The 18,630-nt window shown below is 39.1% G+C and overlaps 2 protein-coding genes across 4 annotated transcripts in view; one reads left to right on the forward strand and one right to left on the reverse strand.

Annotated features, from left to right (window-relative positions):
- Positions 1-3,000, reverse strand: part of CMKLR2 (chemerin chemokine-like receptor 2) — a 26,344-nt gene extending 23,344 nt beyond the window's left edge. The window contains exon 1 of the mRNA XM_061455549.1: positions 2,855-3,000. The gene's annotated coding sequence lies outside the window, so the exon portion shown is untranslated. The remainder of the gene's footprint in view (positions 1-2,854) is intronic.
- Positions 2,795-17,837, forward strand: ZDBF2 (zinc finger DBF-type containing 2). Of its 3 annotated transcripts, none has more exons than XM_061455473.1 (7): positions 2,795-2,928; positions 6,108-6,219; positions 6,817-6,868; positions 7,382-7,433; positions 8,021-8,126; positions 8,662-8,789; positions 14,409-17,837. In XM_061455473.1, the coding sequence occupies exons 3-7, from the start codon at positions 6,817-6,819 to the stop codon at positions 17,251-17,253; spliced, it is 3,183 nt and encodes a 1,060-aa protein (XP_061311457.1). In that variant the 5' UTR covers positions 2,795-2,928; positions 6,108-6,219; the 3' UTR covers positions 17,254-17,837. The 3 variants fall into 3 exon arrangements, with proteins under 3 accessions (XP_061311457.1, XP_061311447.1, XP_061311436.1); XM_061455463.1 differs by having other exon boundaries at positions 2,913-2,928; positions 6,084-6,219; XM_061455452.1 differs by lacking the exon at positions 2,795-2,928 and having other exon boundaries at positions 5,229-6,219.
- Positions 17,838-18,630: the final 793 nt, after the last annotated feature.

Below are 18,630 nucleotides of genomic sequence, written 5' to 3' on the forward strand. Positions count from 1 at the left end.
CTTTGACAACAATTACCAAAACAACAACTTAAGGATAAACTAGGCTTTTAAAACTAGAACATACAAAGCACATATGCAGCAAACTAAAAACCTAGGTGAGTTTCCTGCCAGGTAGTTTTGCCGACCTTGATTTTGTCATGTTCTCCCTTTACAGTCTGAACCCAGCTGTTGAAGAAATCTGAGACTCTGTCTAGGAAAATAGTTGTGGTTCACTTCTGTCAATTTTTCTTAATGTTTTTCATAGGTATAACCTTGACATATATTTAGGTAACGGGAGTGGAAAAACAGCAAATCAAAGTAAAAGCAGAAAGCAAAGCAGTGAAAAGCGTAAAGGACATTTTATGGAAATTGAACAGTTGAGTATAGGTATCAGCAAAGAGAAGAAAGTCTAATGTTCAGACTGAGAGAATTTTCAAAAGGGGAAAGGAAGTTTGTCAGCCCTGCTCAGTGTTCATGCACATATGTGAGGAGTAGGTTCCTAAGAGGGGAAAAGGAGACTGAGGGACAAGGGCATCTCTCAATACCTTACCTGAGCTTCAATCAGGGTGCAACCTCAAGTTCGTAAATACAGAAAGAGCTGAAAGCCAATAAATATTTGGCAACATAAGCCTAAGTTCTGCTATCTTTGAATGACTGTCCAAAATACAGAGTATTACACTCTATCCTTGCAAAAATATTCAGGAACATTCCAAGGACAAGTTATATGGCATTATAAGGCAGACTCTATAGCCTTCTCTTTGTAAAGAAGGACTTCCATTTTACATGAGCCATTCCGGTACATAACCAAGCTTACTTTGTTTCAACAAGTTATGAAGGGTTAGCTGAGCCATAGTAACTCACCAAGCCTGCTATAAACCATCATAAAAGTAAACTATTTTAGCCTAACTTAACATGTTTCAAAGCGGTTTTGCCATGTTTAAACAATGCAGTTCTGCTGACAGGCAATAACCTGGGCAAGTGCTGGAGCTTTCACACACATAAACCTTCTCCACAGAAATACTGCATCTGCAAAATTTTATGATTGCTTCTTACAGAACTCCACTCTTACCCGTAAGATTCCAGCTAAAACTAGGTTTTCACTTGTCCAGCACTGAAGTAAAAAATCCTTTCCATGTTAACAAAGTGACTGATTCTCCCATGTATGTGTTTGGACTCTTCATCCAGGTCTGTAGTGATAGGACGAGGGTTAATGGATTCAAAGTTAAACAGAGGAAGTTTAGGTTAGACATAAGGAAGAAGTTCTTTACTATGAGGTTGATGACAGACTGGAAGGGGTTGCCCAAGGAAGTTGTGAATGCTCCATCCCTGGCAGTGTTCAAGGCCAGGTTGGACAGAGCCTTGGGTGGCATGGTTTAGTGTGAGGTGTACCTGCCCACAGCAGGGGGTTGGAACTGCATGATCTTAAGGTTCTTTCCAACCTAAACTATTCTATGACTCTACACACTTGTATTAAAACCTCGTATCTGCCAAGATGCTTCAACTAAGCCAGAATTTTATTCAGTTATCCCAACACAATACATAGCTGAGTGTAAAATTAATACAGGATCCTCTCAGCCTTAAAGGCAGTATCATTATGTTCCACATGACTGAAAAGTTGTATTCTCCCCTGCTCTTTTTTTCCTAATAAATTCCAGTTTTGCCAAGCTCTGTACTACACAAGACAACAAAATATCACCAGGGAATTTTAGTTCTGTAGTTAAGTGCTTCTTTTTGGCAATAAAAACATATTCGTATCTATGCACATACCAAAAAAATACAACAGCAAGTAAGGTAGTCTCCTCCTAAAGTACAGCCTCCTCCTGCTGGGCTGCCATTTGAGATTTGTTCAATTACTTGCTCAGTGTGGGTGGACATTCCTAAGCTATGGTTTCATAATCACACGAAGTCTTCTTACAGAAGCCTCTGTTTAAACTTTCTGTAATATGATGCATTCACAATCCCCCCACCACTGCACAATCCAAGCCTGTATCTGCACCTGTCTTTGCTCAAGAGCGTTGACTGTGTCTACAGAGATTGCTTAAAAATCCTGCTGCTTCAGCAGGAGAGAAACACGTGCTAGCTGGTTTCCCATGGGAGATTATAGATAAACATTAAAAACACCCTACAACTGAAAACAAAAGAGAACCTGAACTAGGGTAATATTCTTAAGTCTGTTTCTGAGTAAAAGAAATGCAGCTCTATTATTAACTCTATCAAACCCTCAAACTAAGTCCTTCCACTTTCTGATAAAACAGACCATAAACAAGGTGCAACATGGAAAGCAAGCTATTTTTAATGACAGAAAACGAACAAACCAAAGGCATAAACCCTACAGCCTGCTCTCAAGCATACGAAATGATGTTTTTTGAAGAAGTAGTTGACATAAAAGTTATCAAAGATGCTGCCTCACAAAACGGAATAACCCGGAACGGAGGGCGACAAAAACACACAACCCCCGGGTTTTCGGAGCGAGTTTCCAGCGTCGCGGCTGGGGGAACCGAGGCTTTCCAGACTCTGCTCAACCGGTGTTCACACACCTACACGGCAAGAGCCGTCCAGGGCCGAAAGGACGACATAAGCGCTAGGCAGCCCCCCTCTCCCCTCAGACAGCCGTAAGAGAGCTGCCACTCGGTACAGGCCGGCTGAGCCGGCAGCGCAGGGACGGTAGTACGGGGTCCTCTCCCACACCACAGCCGCTGCTAGCCCGGGACACGAGCTCGACAGAGATCGAGCGGGCAGGCAAAATGAAAGCACAACCCCGACGTCGAGTACAGACCGGCGCCGCAGAGCCCCACCCGGCGGGGAAAACATAGACCCCTCCTCCCACCTCCTCCTCCCACAAGGCAGCCCTCGGCCCCGCCCGCACCGCGCCGACCCGGAGCAGGAAGCAGAGGATGGCGTCCCTTGACCTCAGCGTGCTACGGAACGGCTCACGGGAAGGTAATGGAGGTGAGGCGGTGCCGGGGCGGGAGCGGGCGGCGGGAGCAGTAGGGATGAGGGCCGGCCTCGAGCGGGAGGGGCCGTTGTGGCGGGGTGCGCGGGCGTTAACGCGTGTGGGTGCTGCCGGCGCCCAGCAGCTCCGCCTCTGCGCAGCGCTCTCACGGCGCAGCGGGACCTGGCCCCTCACTGCTGCCGGAGGGCCCCGCGGTGGGACGGGACGGGGCGGGCGGGGGGGGGAGCAGCGGGCGCGCCTCCCGGCACGGTTCAAGGGACCTCAGGTACGGGACCCATGGGGCCGGTGCTGTGTGGCCGTGAAGCAAACGCAGCTTCTGAAATGAATTCCCGCCTCTATTTGTGCTGGCGCTGCTGGAAAACAGATAACTTTGTTTCAGGGAGAGCTTTTCAACCTTGTTTTCCCTCTTGTTTACCCAGCATAGGCTTTCTCAGGTGAAGGGGCAGTAGAGTTTTTTGTGAGGTGGTTTTGGAGGAGCCATTTCGATTCACCTTTTTACTCCTTTTTACTTATGTGTAACCTATTGCAGTGCAAGAGTGACACTGTCTGGAGAGTTTCTTTGATGCCTTTGACACTTCCAGATAGTGTCAGAATGCACCACTAATTTATTTATTTATTATTGATTCATGCGTGCATTTCATGCCTTTTGGTTGCCTCTTTATGGATTTCTCTTGTTAAATGGGGTTATGTGAGGCTTTTCATTCTCTGGCTGTTGTGCACAGCATGATTCAGTAAAACCAAAAAGAAACATTGGTATTAGAGGCAGTGGAAGCAGCCTGGTTAGAAACTCACCAAATCAAATGTTTATATATGTAGCCAGGTTTAGTTATCCGTGTTACAATTTACAGGATTTTGCAGTGGTAAAATGTTGAAGCTATCACTTGTACAGATGTAACTTTTTAAATCCAACTGTTTAAAACATTTCCAGTTAAAAGTATCTCAGCAAAGATAGAATTTCATGGACATTTGGAAAATCCTTTGTGGATTTATAGCTGTAGGTTCTGTTTTGATAAAGTGAGGATTGCAGTTAGGCTGGCCAGATTTTGGCAACATAACTAAGGCATCTGGACATCCTTTACATTCCTAGCCTGTGGTTAGAACTTGACTTCAGATAATAAGCAAGCTGTGTATTGTTTTAAGTTCAGGTTTGTATCTCTGGGTGGTTTTGTGCTGTGTATCATGTTGAGTTCAGGTTGGTTTGTTTGCTTTTTTGTCCTGTACACTAGTGTTCCTTGTGAAACACTTGAGATAAAAGAATAGGTATTCCTCTCTTGTAAGCTTTATAGGTAAGTATATCCTCTAGTATTTTTCTGACAGTTATTAAGCAATAGCCAGGCTTTTACAAGTCTTACCTAATATGTCGCTCTTCCAGTGAGAAAATCTGGTCCATTGAATCTCCTGGAACTGCAGAAAGATAAGGAGATCCAGACTGGAGTAATTAATTATAATTTTAGGACATAGTCCTGTCCTGTTTAAAGTTACTATGCTCTTAGCTCACTTTAGATGTGCACAAGTCTGTGTCTTGGCCTAGGGGTGTAACTTACAGAATTGTACTTGCAGATGTCTGAACTCTCTGTAGTGCACCACTACTGGAGTTATTCCTTGAAATAAGGAAGTAATGAGCTGTTGTAGCAGTTGTCCTTCAATGTATTGCAGTTGCCATTGCTTGCTGTCTCTGAGATGAAACTAGATATTTGTATATCACAGTGCTTTAATTCAGTTCTGTGGAATGAATGTTTGTGGTGTCCCCTGCTGACAGTGGAAATGCTGTGTGACTGCCCTATCAATGGGGTAGCTTCATCTCTGGCTGCTACTCTCTTGTCACACTCCACATTTGTCGCTTTATCTTAAGTATATATATCTATAGCAAGACCTTAAAAAATTGGTGAGTTGACTTTGAGCGCATGGAACAAGTTATTTGCCATAAAGCATCGTTCATGAAAGAGTCTTGTGGGCTCTCCTCTCACTTTCTTTTGGGTCCTGACTGCATTAGGACACAGAACAGGGTGACTGAGATCAGCTTATCCATAAAGAAAACCTTTTCTCAGTTGTCTGATAAGAATCTTTATAAGAACAGCTGTTTTTTTGCTTTGTTTTTGTTTGTTTAGTTCTGCATGAATTGATACACTATGGGAAGGAGAAGGAGTCTGGTGGTTTGGTTGTGTGGTTTGTTGGTGGTTTTTTTTGAGAGTGAGGGTTCTTTTGTTTGTTTTTTTTTGAGTTGAGATGTTAAGATACTCTTTCTGCCTACAACTGGTGTAACAGCTCTTCTATTTTATAATGACCAGTGAAAACAAATTTAAAGAAAATAGAAAACAAACCACAAGTCTGTCAAGCCTGATGATATGTAGCTTCATATAGGAGCATCTTTTCTCATATATGAGAACAGGAATTGAGGAGGGAAGGGATGATTCTTGTAAAAACAGTTTATAAAGCGTAGAAAGTAAAAGTGGTTGATTTGAAACTTTGCTTGTCATTGCACAATTACCTAAATGGTAAGCCAAGAGCAGATCTATGAATTGTGAAGTCCTGAGTTTTGTGATAGGATATAGTACTTCCACTGTGATGCTGATGATAGTGGTTGTGTAAATTATTGTGGCCTTTCTGTTTTCCTGTCTATAATGCTAATAATAATACTTCATTGAGCATATATAATGATTAATTTATAACATGCTTTGAACATCCAGCCTATTCTTAAATTTCCAGTTAATGTATTATTGCGATATCTAAATAGCTTATGTAACATAAGCAAAATAAAGCATTCTTTTTCTGAGCAGGTTCATGAACAATGCTCAAAATAGATTCATTTCAATTTGGTTGGTGTAGAGGAATTTGTTTGCTGTTATTGTAGAATATATTAGTATATATTGTGTTATATACATTATATCTTGAGTGCTGGCATCCAAAACGATAACAATATTTAATACATAGTGACTGTGAGAAAGAAGGAACAAAGTTATTCCAGAAAGAATAATTAACATTTGTGTAGGAAAGACTGTCAAAACAACTTCCATAACAAAAAAGAAGGATGTACTGCAGACTTTAAAAGAGGTTTATCCATTCTATCAACTGACTTGTTTGCAAAATTGTACAGAAAAATTTACATGCCCTAGGGCATGGAAAATATGCATTATTAACTCTATTTTAAAAGGCTCTTTAACTTCATTGTTGCCAGATGGGATGAGAAGAGATAAGTGTCCCGCACTGCAAATGGCCTCCTGCTCGGCATTTGTTGTTTGCTAGTCTGGAGTCAGCTTTGGTGGATAAAGAAGGCTGATGAGTCTAAGGTTTGTACTAGAAGGCTGATTTTATGCTTGTATTCTGTAAGGTGAAAGTAATGTGTGAAGCTTGGAAGCCCTTTTTGTTTGGGCACCCTAAAGCATGTAACTGTATGTTGCAGCAGTCATATGTTAATTAAAAATTGTGGGATTCAATGTTGATTTGCAGGTCTTTTGAGCAATAAGGTGTACTTTTTAGCCTGGATAAACAAAATTATTTTGTTTGGTCTAGGTATATATAATACCTTTACTATCATACATCCTTCATCTTTATTGTAAAGGCAACTGAGGAAATGAATTAAATGAATTTGACAAGATTATTGCTTAATAACCTAACAGTCTAAGTTGTATTCAGCTTCGTTAATTAAAACAGCAATTAGCCCCTTCTGTCAAAGCAAATGTGCATTATTAAATATAATATTAGGGTAACCTAGTAAAGCAGAGGTTTATTTTTACAGTGCAGCTTCATATAAGTCAAGTCTTGTCTGTAGCCAAAACAGTGCAGTGCTTCTGAACAGCTTGGACTGAAGGATGAACTTGAGGATGAGCTTTACTGTGGGTTTTAAAACATTGTGTATTCTCAGTTATTTTGGTTTTTACTTGCAGATGTTTGACAGAATCAAAGCATCTGATGAAGCTTCTGCTTCTTCAGCACAAGGTGAGAAGTTTAAAAGTAAATGGTTTTGCTGAAGTTATTTTTTTTAGTCTAATAATAGCAGAAGCATCAGTTCAGTTTGTAGTTTCAATTGCACACTTTGATTTCCTAGGCTTTTTTATGGAACTTAGAAGGAATAAGTGAACTCTGAATTGTCCACAGAGTTTCTATGTCAGTGTAATTTCCTTGTCCTGTAATAAGCTGTTAAAGACATGTTACGTTTTATCTCAGTGATCATGGATATAGCAGTATAAATGCAGATTGCTTAATCTTGAACCCGGACAAATCAGTAGAGAAAAATTCCCACTCACCTCAACCATGAAAGAGTAAAGCTTATTTTATGAAGCTCTCAGAGGAACTTTGGGGACAAAAGGATCTCTCTCTACACATACTTTCTTTCTTAATCTTCCTTTAAAATAGTAGGTTTGACAAATGAAATGTAAGAGAAGTAAGTAATTGCAGGTGAAACTCTGTTTCAACTGTTTGATACTCTGTTTTGGTTTGTTTTCCCTATAGGAGCGGAAAGGCATGGTGTTGAAGGCTCTGTACGACAGGACAGCAGTAGCAGGTAAGTTAGGTCATGATCTAACTGGCATCCAGCTTACTGCTTACACAAAGTAAACCAGAAAGAATTTGGTTTTCAACCTTATCAGTTATCTTGTATAATGGATGACAGTGATACAATATAGGTCAAGTATATGGTGGATGTCCTTTTTATCTGTACCCACGTACTATTAAAAACTGTGGGGAAGGTGCATTGTAGTGCCCAAAACTAATGTGTGGGTGTCAAGATTTCTTTATCTTTAGTCTTTTTTTTTTTTTAAATAATAAAATCCTAGAAGAATTGAAAAATGACTTTGCCTTTTTCTGACAAGACAGTTCTCTTCAGATTTCAGCCAACTGAAATTAGCATTTGTGTTAGCTGTGCCTTCAACCTGTTACCCTTTGTTCTGCATTGAAGAAAAAATTTGCTTAGTGAAATTTTCTTGGGAATACCTTAAAATATGTAGTCCTACTTGCCATTAAAACTCTGAAATAGAAGCCTTGATCTTGCAAATTTGTTCCAGCTCTATAGAAAGATAGCTGGGTAGAATTTCCATGTTAAGAACATGAATTAAGCATCCCAACATATCTAATATTACCTGCTTCTTTAAGTTTACACACAAGACGGCAAGACCATTCTTGGCCTGGAGTATCTACTGTGCAAAATAGACAAGGATACTGCAACTGTTGCCATGTACACTACAGTAACCTGGAACAGGTAAGGAGGCTTCTGTATAATTCAGCAACAGATAGCAAAGAGTATGAGAAGGCTTTATCATCTTATAAAATATCAGTCTTTACACTGAACAACCAATACATAAATTGATTAGTTTTCATTCAGTATTACACAGTGTATGCACTGAGAAGATGATATCCCCCTTATCTATTACCTGTTAAAGATGGAGTGGCATGGCTACTGCAGTCTGCTTTTCTGAAGTGGCACACTGCTGTGCGTTGCATCCAGTGGGTTTATTTCTTTAGCTTTAATCTTGATATCTGTATATATTGTATTAGAGTTAATATGTTCCAACTCTGAAAGATGTTTCAGCACATTTTAATATTATTTGAGACATTCTAAGCATGTTTAAAGATCTTATTGGGTCAAGGGTTTTTAGAAAAGGCTGAAAAGTTTTCTTTTTATTTAAATATTTTCTTAGCAACAGAGTAATGTTTAATTTGGGAAGTAATTTTTTGGAACAGGCCAGTGTGTTAACAGTAGTATTGAACTAGTTGTCTCTTTTATCTTTCACCAGCATGTTTTCAGCTCCCAGCACAGACATTTTACCACTTACTGCAGGAATCGTATGGGTGCCAGTAGCTTGATGGAGCGTTTCTTGCAAGATGTTTTGCAGCATCATCCACACAGATACCATGACAACAGGTATAATATGGCTGGCTTTTTTATTGTTTTCAAGTATGTGTTGGTAGAATGCGTGCATTATTAGTTCTCTTCCACTGCTGAGCAGTAAATTTGGCCATTTGAGGTGAAGCTTTCACATTGAAGAAAAGTTTGAAAGGAGTGTATCTATAGAAGTGATATCCATGTATACTGCTTTTGTGTTGTCTCTGTACTTTTAAGCTTTGTTTCACTACTTAAGGATTTGGTATAACACTGTTGATGCCAACTAACTGTGAGGACCTGAAAAAAGAAGCAACATATGGGTTATGAGTATAATGTCAGACTGTCCAGTCTGACTTGTGTTTATTAATTCTTGTAATTTGGGCTTTGTATACATGTATTATTATAATTCTGGGCTTTATATATAGCAGTGTATTTTATGGTATGTTTTGAAAGAGTTCATATTTCTGGTTTGTTGCTTTTGGATAATCAGGTGAATATTTCTATGCTTTTTTCTTCATGATCCTTGCAGTTCACACATTCAGTTAATACTTACATGGATTACATTAATTGGCCAATTCATTAACCCTCAGATTTTCAAAAGTGTTCTCTTTATTTATCATAAGAGGGTTGGTGTGTAAGTTTTTTCCCTGTAGAAGAAGGGAAATCAATTAAATCTCATTCCTTGTTTGTTATGTTCTGCAAGGCAGACAGAAATCCCAGTCTGACCCAGTACAGTGTATCTTGATCTATAACTCTTGCTATAGGTCTGACAAACAAGTATAAGGGTATTTTGTCTGGAGGCAGTTGCATTGATATTATCAGGGATGTGACAGAACAAGAAAATAGACATGTCTATGACAAATTAGCCCAGGACATGTACACATCACTGCTAATAAGCTTCCATCTAAAATAAATAAATTAAATCCTGCTGGTATAAGAGCATGCATTTTTTTTGCCATGGAGAAAATACAGTATTCACTTTAAGGTAACACCTAATGAAAAAAAGCCCTGTCTTCATGCATCACTGACAGAAGGTTATTTCTTTGGTGAGCAAAACTTAATAACTAGGAGCAACAAGCTATGCTTGTTCCTCTTAAGTTGTTGAAAAAAGGAATGGAATGAGAAAAATAATGTACAAAATCTAGATGAAGTTGGGGGGAGAAAGGGGAGGAGTAATCCCAAAGACAGAGTTTGGAGGAAGAAAAAAGCAAAGGTGGAAAAGAAAGTGTGAATAGATTTATGTTGCAGTCCTGCTTTGAAGCAGACAAAAGCCCCCACATTTTTAACTGACATCTGAAATAAGAGCTGGGTTATCTTTGTTCATACATAAAACCGCTTGGATTGATACATGCTTTCATTCAGTTCTTAAATACTTTTTATTTTTATTTTTCAGCTGAATTCACAAAAGGTATCTTAACCTTAATTTAAAAGGATTATAGAAATATTTGAGAGACTTGATTTGTTTTGCAGAACCAGTATACCTACTAGTGATGTGGAGAAAATAAATATTGACCAGAGCTTTGACTTATACTGAATTTCAGAGGATATTGGTGTTTTGCTTTTCCCCCCCCAAAAAAAACCCACAACAACCAAAACAAAAAAAAAAAAACCCAAACAAACAAAAAAACAAAACAAAAAAAAAAACAACAAACCCCCCACACAAATCAAGAAATCATTCCTTCCTTCAAACTCTTGGTGTAGAAGTTTTTATATAAAGAAATAGTGAGCATTTAAGAGAGTAAATCTTCACTTTGCTTTTGGGGGTAATTTATAGCAGAGCTGTCAGAAGATCCTAAATGTATAGAACTGTAGTTCTGTTACCACAAAAGACAGTCAAAGAAACTCTTTAAGACTTGATTTGGAGTTCTAGAAAGCATTCTTTGTTGCATCGCTGGGTGCACACGTGAATAATTTCTCAAAGGTGAGCGCACCTGGAGTCTACAAGCAGCATCTCTATATCCAACAAACTTATATGCATATTTACAAACTTTCTGGGAAATGTTTTACATATTCATTATATTTCATGGAACGAATTAATTAAAAACTAATTAATATTTGCATTTTAATTGTGCATATGCTTTCTTGCTGAGTGGTGGTCTTGAGGGGTCTCAGACCCCTCAGACTATCTCAGTAGTCTTCCTCACTGTGTCTGCTGATGGACCTCTGTGCTTGCACATGTGGAAAAGACTTGTGAATTACTTAACAATTGTGCCCATGTTTTAGGTCAGTTTGTTCTGATTTGTTCCTTACAGAGGAAGTTTAGATTGGATATAAGGAGGAAATTCTTTCCTGTTAGGGTGGTGAAGCACTGAAATAGGTTGCCCAGGGAGGTTGTGAATGCTCCATCCCTGGCAGTGTTCAAGACCAGGTTGGACAGAGCCTTGGGTGACATGGTTTAGCGTGAGGTGTCCTTACCCATGGCAGGGGGGTTGAAACTAGATGATCTTAAGGTCCTTTCCAACCCTAACTATTCTATGATTCTATAACTGGCCTCATCTGTCTTAGTTGTTCCTTTATTATCTTCATGCTAGGTTGACTGTGGAGGGGGGGAACTACCCTGCCCCATCATTACTCCTTCCTTATCTTCAAAGGCTACCCTTGTTTTATACATACCTTAGGGCCACACTGGCCAATCTTGTTCTCAACAGAGCAGTCCCAATTTACAACTCAGCATTTTAGCTTACATTACCTCTGCCTCAGAGACATTTGTTTGTAAGTAATTTTTGAAAATTGAATACAGACTGTTAAGCGAGCTAGAAGCCTAGGAATTTGATGCAGTTTATCCATACCAAAATCCATTTAGTCCTATATTCAGTCTTCCAGCAATATCCAGATGCCATGTGTTTATCACAAAGGTAGAAGAACTCTGAAATGAGAAAGTTAAAGGATTATTTCTACTGCCTTTAGCCTTCCCTTTCAGTCTAATTCTGATTTGAGTAAAGGTACTTTATCTCACATCTTAGGTGGACAAGAATGCATGCAGCAGTGGGGCACAGCAGTTCAGCTGACAGGCATTGTTTGATCATTTGATAATAGAAACAATCTTGGGGTTTTGTTTTGTTTCCTTTTGTTGACATTTCTTTATATGAGGTTTTTCTTTTTACTTATTCAGTCCTATAACCCTTATCAGTACTCTGATGAATTCAGTCCTCTTTACTTAGATAACCAGAATTCCACTGTATTCTAAAAGGTGATACACCTTTGAGAAAAGTGCTACTTTTTTTAGAGTACACAAGGAATATTGCAGGTTTTGTTATAAAGTTTTATTATCTTTTTTCAGGGAGGGGGGTTTATACTGGTGCTGGTGAATCAGTGTGGTTTGGTAGGGTTATGCAGAGTGCATCCCTACTTTTTATGTATCACTTTCTATGTAGCCAGTGTGATTTCCCCCATCCCACATCCCACCCCCCTGCATTATGTGTTGCAATGATTTGAGGAGACTCTGTTTCCTTAGAAGAAGGCCTGTTTGTTTGTCTGATGGACAGTGCTTCAGGCCGTGCCTTGTGAGCAAGACCCTTGTAACTATTGGTCTTCTGATAACTTTCATTTCCATGTTGTTTTGCATAAAAAAGTTGCTTTGTTTATGACTGTTAGTGGCTCTGTAGTTCCCCTCAAATGACCTCAGTAAACAAAGATTTGAGCACATGATAGTTGGTACACTCTGAAGCATTCTGGGAGCTGATAGTAATTATTTTGAGAGGCCACAGAGAATATGTGATGTTTCAGAAGGACTGGGAAAAAAAATGTAGCAATTGTCGATTATTATTGAGGGCAGAGAAGAAGATCTGCCTACAGACTTCTTTGCTTAAATTATGGTGTTTCCATGAGAACCGAATAACCAAACTGTTCATAATAACCTAGAAGACAATGAAATTATGAGTAACGGTCACTGCTGCTTTTGTCAAGAAAAATCGCATCAGGTCACCCTAAATTCCTCCTCTGGCAGGATAATGGACGTTATATAGAGAGTAGAATTGTGTATCTGTCATCTCTCCTGTCACATCTATCATGACATCTCTCAGAAGCCCAGCTTTTGGCATGTTCTTTTATGAGGTTTATAAGCAAGCTAAGGAAAATTTGGTTTATTATTAAATGATGATGAAATAAATATGTAGCTAGCTGGAAAACTGTTTTCTTAATTGTTATTGTCTCAGAGAGGGAGAGAACAAAATCTAATGGTGGATCATGAGCTCAGTCACTGAAACCTTTTCCTATCACTAAGCCCTATCCTGAGGTTTGAAGTAGGTGCTTTGAAATATAAGGGGGCAGGGGGAGGCAGGAATTTTGGTTTGGTGGTGATTCTATGAAGTATACTTTTCTGGACTAAATGTTGTTAACTCTATAGAGTTCAAATATCAGGTTTAAATTTTATTCTTTAAACATTGGCAAAACCTAGCATTTTTTCGACTATAAAATTGTTCTTCCAGGCTGACAATTCTTCTTTATCTGTCATCTCTCAGTAAAAGGCTGAAACATAGCTATATTCAGCTAAGTTCTCCTGTAGTTGTTTTTCAGCATTAAGGAGCTACTTAGAAATACTTGCTGCAAGGTTGCTTGGTATCAGCTGTCTTTAACAACAACTGATGTCCAAGTCTTGCAAGGACTTCTGCAGATGTTAACTAGTAAGCATTATAATTTTGTTGGCTCCTGATTTTTTATTTTTTTTTAACTTTAAATAAATGTGGAAGCTGAACATTTATAACTAAGGAAGTTACTGTACAATAAAATCTATTCACAATACTTTTAGCAGATGAATTCACCATAAGAGATGCATGTATGTCTGCCATGTATTAAAGCAAGCACCACCTGGATCTCACAAGGTCTGGTTATAACTTTCAAATGAAACATAATATTCTCTCCACAGTTTGTTTTTTTTTACAACTATTTTCATTAGATTTTTGCCCAGCTGTTACACATTGAAGCCTTGTAGGTTCCTGTGTTGTAGAAGAGTCCGTATCTCTCATTTCTGTTAGTTCTGCAAGACATAAACACTTGTATTTGAGGCAGTCATAAAGACAGAGCAGCCAGTTACAGAGTATATAAAAATCTGCTGTTGTTACTGTGAGGCTGAACAGTCATAACTTGGCTTCTTAAAAGGGAGTCAGAAGCTATGGTATGTCTGTGTGAAATAGTGAACATGGAATTCCTTGGCAACATGTGCAGTGTTCCTGTCGTGCAACCACCTTTCGTAGGGAAAGGGACATTTATACTCTATAGTATTCTTATACTGTGCCATATTATAATGTTGTGTTTCTCTACAAAAGCTCAGTATTAATTGATAGCTTTACCAGTGAAATAACCTCTTTATAAGCTCCCAACTTCAAACAAAAGAAATATCTTTATTTTTTATTTCTTTTCTGTATTTATAAAATGATTGTAATGTGTTTGCCTGTTCTTAATGGGTGGTTGCGTGAAGAGGGTAACCAGCCAATTGTCATCTTTAGCTTTGTGCAACGTTGCCCCCTCACCCTCTGCCCTTTTTACAGATGGGTTATCTCTGCTAAAGTAAGCAGAGGTGGTAACTTGTGTTTGCTCATTAGATGTGATGCATTCTAGGTAATTACTCTTAAAAAAACCCAAGCCCAACACACTACTGTTTGAAAAACCTTAATCGTATTTACAGTATTTATATAAGGTGCTTCTTCCCCTCCCCTTTAGACCAAGCTATGATGACATGCCACTCCCCGTCACTCCAGAGCCTGCTAGGACTGCTTGCCTGTCCCTGGAAGAGATGGACAGAAAGAGGAACAGAGAGAGACGAGAGATTTCCAGCAAAGACCAGGAGTCCACTGGTGAAATACGATCTTCTGCTCCATGCCTGTCTCGTAAGGGTACAAAGAAAACATCTGCGACACAAGCATTTATTGAAAAACTAGAAAGAGGGCAGCAACATGCTATAAGAATATCCAAGCACTCTGTGGGCATTTGTAGCAATGAGAAACGGGACACCCTGAAAGATGCTCAGATGGCAAATTGTAGCCGTGAAGGTCAGTTTACAGCTGTGAGTCCTGTATCTCAGCGATTTTCTGTCAGTCCTTTAACCCATAGTTCTCCTGTTAATCCTAAAACAGGAAAAAATGTTAGGAATTTGGCAGCAGCATCAAATCCGATTTCACAGAGTGGATGTGGTAAAACGGGAATGGAGGCACACAATAGTGATGTGTTATTGAAACCAAGCTTGAATCTTGGTTCGGCACTGGGTCACCCAAAACGCTCTTCCGTTTCTCATCGAAGTACTCTGTGCAGCAACAGCAATCCTTTATGTATTACCTCAGGTCAATCACTCTCAAAACGAGATGGTTTACGAACTCAGGATGAAACTGTCGTGTCTGATTTCCATCTCAGGGATACTGTGGGTGTTAGCAGCTCCCTAGATCCTGGGACATCCCCACAACTAGCAAGATGCAAAAAACTGAAGATGAACAGAGGTGGTGAAAGTTCAGTGGATGAAACTATTGAAGGTGTTATTTTGAAATACTGTCATGGCAGAAGTACATCTAAAGAAGTTTATTTGAAAGAAGAGAAGAATCCCTGTTCAACTTTTATATCATTTCTGGACCATACTCATTTAGAGGGCTCTGAAATGAGTTTTGACTGTGATGCACCTATTCAGGCAGGAACAGACTCACCCAAGGCAGCTATAAAAGGTATAGAAACCCTAAAAGAGGTCCAAATAAGTTTGCAAGATAAAGACTATGGAACACAGCTCTCTTCTGTTTTAAAAAGTGAGTCGATAGAGAAAGTAGAAGCAGTAAAACAGGATGTTGTAGTTCATACAGAAGAGCCCGTCCTTCCAGCTCTGCCTCATGTGCCTCCTTCTTTTGTGGGAAAGACCTGGTCTCAAATAATGTATGAAGATGATATAAAAATTGAAGAACTTGTGCGTGATTTCAGGGAAGGTCGTTTTCGCTGCTACTTTGATAGTGAATCCTCAGCCAACTGTACAGGGAAGAGAATGAAGAAAAAAAGGCAGAAGGATGAAAAAAGTAACAATATAGTTGAGAGTAATAGAAGAGATAGTGCATCATTTAAAGCATTACCAGAATTTAACGATGCTCTAAGTGATGGCTCTGATTTTCATAACCCATCTGTAGCCTCAGATAGACTATGCAATGCACAGATGCTTAAAATGCCTAGGAAAAGGACATGGCGCCTGGCTTCAAGGTGCCAGGTGGTCAAAGTCAGTCATGGCACCCAAACAAGTCTATTGAACTACCCTGTAGCAAAAAGAAAGATGTCTAGAAGGGAGTCTGATCCAGCTGATCAGAAATCAAGCATTGTGTGGCCAGAGAATGAAAAAACTCCCAACATGAAAACTAGGCTATGTGCCCTTAAACTTCCTGAGTCCTATAGCAAGATTATGAGTCCTGTACAGCCTAAGACATTGGTGTATGTACTTTCATGCCCAGAGATAAAACAGTGTAAAAGTAAACCTATGGATATTCCGAAAATGAGGAAAAATTGTAACTCCACGGATAGCAAAGACTCCATAAGGTATAAATACAAACAGTGTTCTTTCAAGTATTACGACCCACTAACAAATCGAATTCTGAAGATGCCTCCGAAGAGTCCAGGTGGAGAAAAGGCCAAAAAGCCCTCTCATGTTCGACAGCTTTTCAAAAGTCTCAGCTTTGATGCAAACAGGAAACTAGCTGATGCACAGAGAGAAAGCACGCCATCAAAGTCACTCAATTGGTCAGACTTGCATGGTTCATCTTCAGCATCTTTCCTCCCAGATCCAGGTAAAGGGAATGATGCAGCCTCAAATCAGAAGGCTGATGGATCTTCTGTTTCCACAGAAAGAACAGATTGTCTGGTATCTGGTCACTCTGAGAACTCTTATAAACACCTGATCATTTCACCTTTGAACTCCGGCCAGCCTGCAGTAGAAGGAGATGTTAGATTAACTCCATTTAACAGTAGAGTTACCAAAACTCCTCTGACCTCCGTCAGGAGTGAGCGGTTGGAGAGGGAGAGTCCAAAGGCAATATGGAAGAGAAAAGAAGGCACTAACAAAGAACCAGTTTTTTCCAGAAAGGCTGCAGGACCGAAGTCTGTCAGATGTACTGTTGGTAGGAGAGGAAACAGAGTAGTGGCAGGCAAACAAACTTCCAGACCTAAAAACCAGCAAAAAGAGGGGATAAGAAGGAAACTTAGTCCTCATGCCCAGAAATCTGCTTTGTCCATCCATAGGTGCCAGACAAGAAAAACTACAGTGGGAAAGCACCCTAAGAAAGAAAAGCCTGATGCTAAAAAATTAAAAGTGAGGAGGAAACCAAAAAGGACTTTTCTGAACTCAACAGTTGTCACAAGGATTCCTGAAAAGAGGCAGAAAGTCACGTCAGAATCTTTTCCTAAGAAGCCAGAGCAGGCTTCTTCCAAAGCCAGGAACTGGGAAGTAAGTGGAGATCAGGGTCACCCTAGCACTGTGAACCGACCCTCTAGAAGAACTTCTGCTGTACCATTACTTCGAAACTGTCTTGTTCCTCCAGGTGAGAGCTAGCTACCAAAATAATTTGAGGGTTTTTTTTCAATAACCAGCACCTGGAAAAAGATTGAAGGAAAGGAAATGGAACAGAAGGAGATCATAGATGAAGCAGTTGAAGTGCTAGAGCTGCAGAAAGTGCAAAGCCAGTCTGTTGTGAAACAGGTACAGCTGTAAACTCAGCTCTTGTTCCTAGAATATGGGGACATAATGTATTGCACTGTTCTACTGTGTAAAGCTGCAGAAGGTGTGTGTTTGAGTTAAAAAGCACTTAGAACCCTCATTACTAGACTTCACCTGTTCATCAGAAAATGAGCTTGAATAGTATCATGTTGTTTTTATGGTATTACCAGTGCATACTAGTGCACTGTAATAAGGTAAATTAGAAGCTGTATTAATTGTGCCTATTCTCATTTTTCCATAGAATTCTAAAGTGCAAAAAATGACTTGATTGTTACACTAGAAGTTAAAATGGCGATACATGAATTTGGACTGAATTTTGTGTATGTATTTGTGTAAATACACACCTCCTTCAACACATAATATATATTTGCCAATGGAGTGGCATTAAAATTAATACAGTATGATACAATTCAGATCAATTCAGTGCTTTCCTGAAATGAAGTATAACTGTACATGTTTTTATATTGACTTTTTTCCTGAAACCATGTCCAAAGCAGTTATTTTAGACAAAAAGTCACTGTGGGCTCTTGTCAAGCAATAATGGACCATGCTGGTAAGGAAATATGTCTCTCTAGGGCACTGTTCAAATCAAGTGGTGGTGGCTAAAGTGAAATCTCAAATTCCAAAATACAGGATTAGGGTGTGGTGGATTTTTTTTTATTATTATTATTATTATTTATTTATTTGTTTGGGTTTTGGTGTGTTTCTTAATAGCTTATCTATCAATTTTGTAGGTGAATTTCACATTCCTTAATGGGGGGACGGACAGAAAAGTTATAATGAGAACAAATAGCAGTGAGTTGCTCCAGAATGTCAGCCTTAAATTTTAGTTTCTGTGTTTTTTAAACTTTAATTTAGTGTACCATTTGTTATATATTTATTACTGTAGTTGAAACTTTCAGTAAAATATTTAAATCTAAAGCAGCATCCAGTTAAATGTATTGGAGTTCAAATATTTGTTTAAACAGACACTGAATAATCTGTTTAAAACAGTTGAATTAAAATCTTATTCCGTAGTTATTCATGTTTGGCCACCAATGCTGTAACTACTGTGATTTTATGGGAAAAAAAAAGACCATAGTGTTTTGTTTCAGGTTTCGGGTTTGTTGTTGGTTTTGGTTGGTTGTGGGGAGTTTTTTGTGTTTTGTTTTGAGGTTTTTTTATGTTTGTTTGGTTTTGGTTTTGTTTTTTTGTTATTATGGTGACAGCTTA

This window comes from Pezoporus flaviventris, unplaced genomic scaffold, assembly GCF_033815535.1.
Source record: "Pezoporus flaviventris isolate CSIRO_AGI_PZ_B2104156 unplaced genomic scaffold, CSIRO_AGI_Pfla_v1 ptg000001l, whole genome shotgun sequence".
In the NCBI taxonomy this organism is placed as follows: Eukaryota; Metazoa; Chordata; class Aves; order Psittaciformes; family Psittacidae; genus Pezoporus; species Pezoporus flaviventris.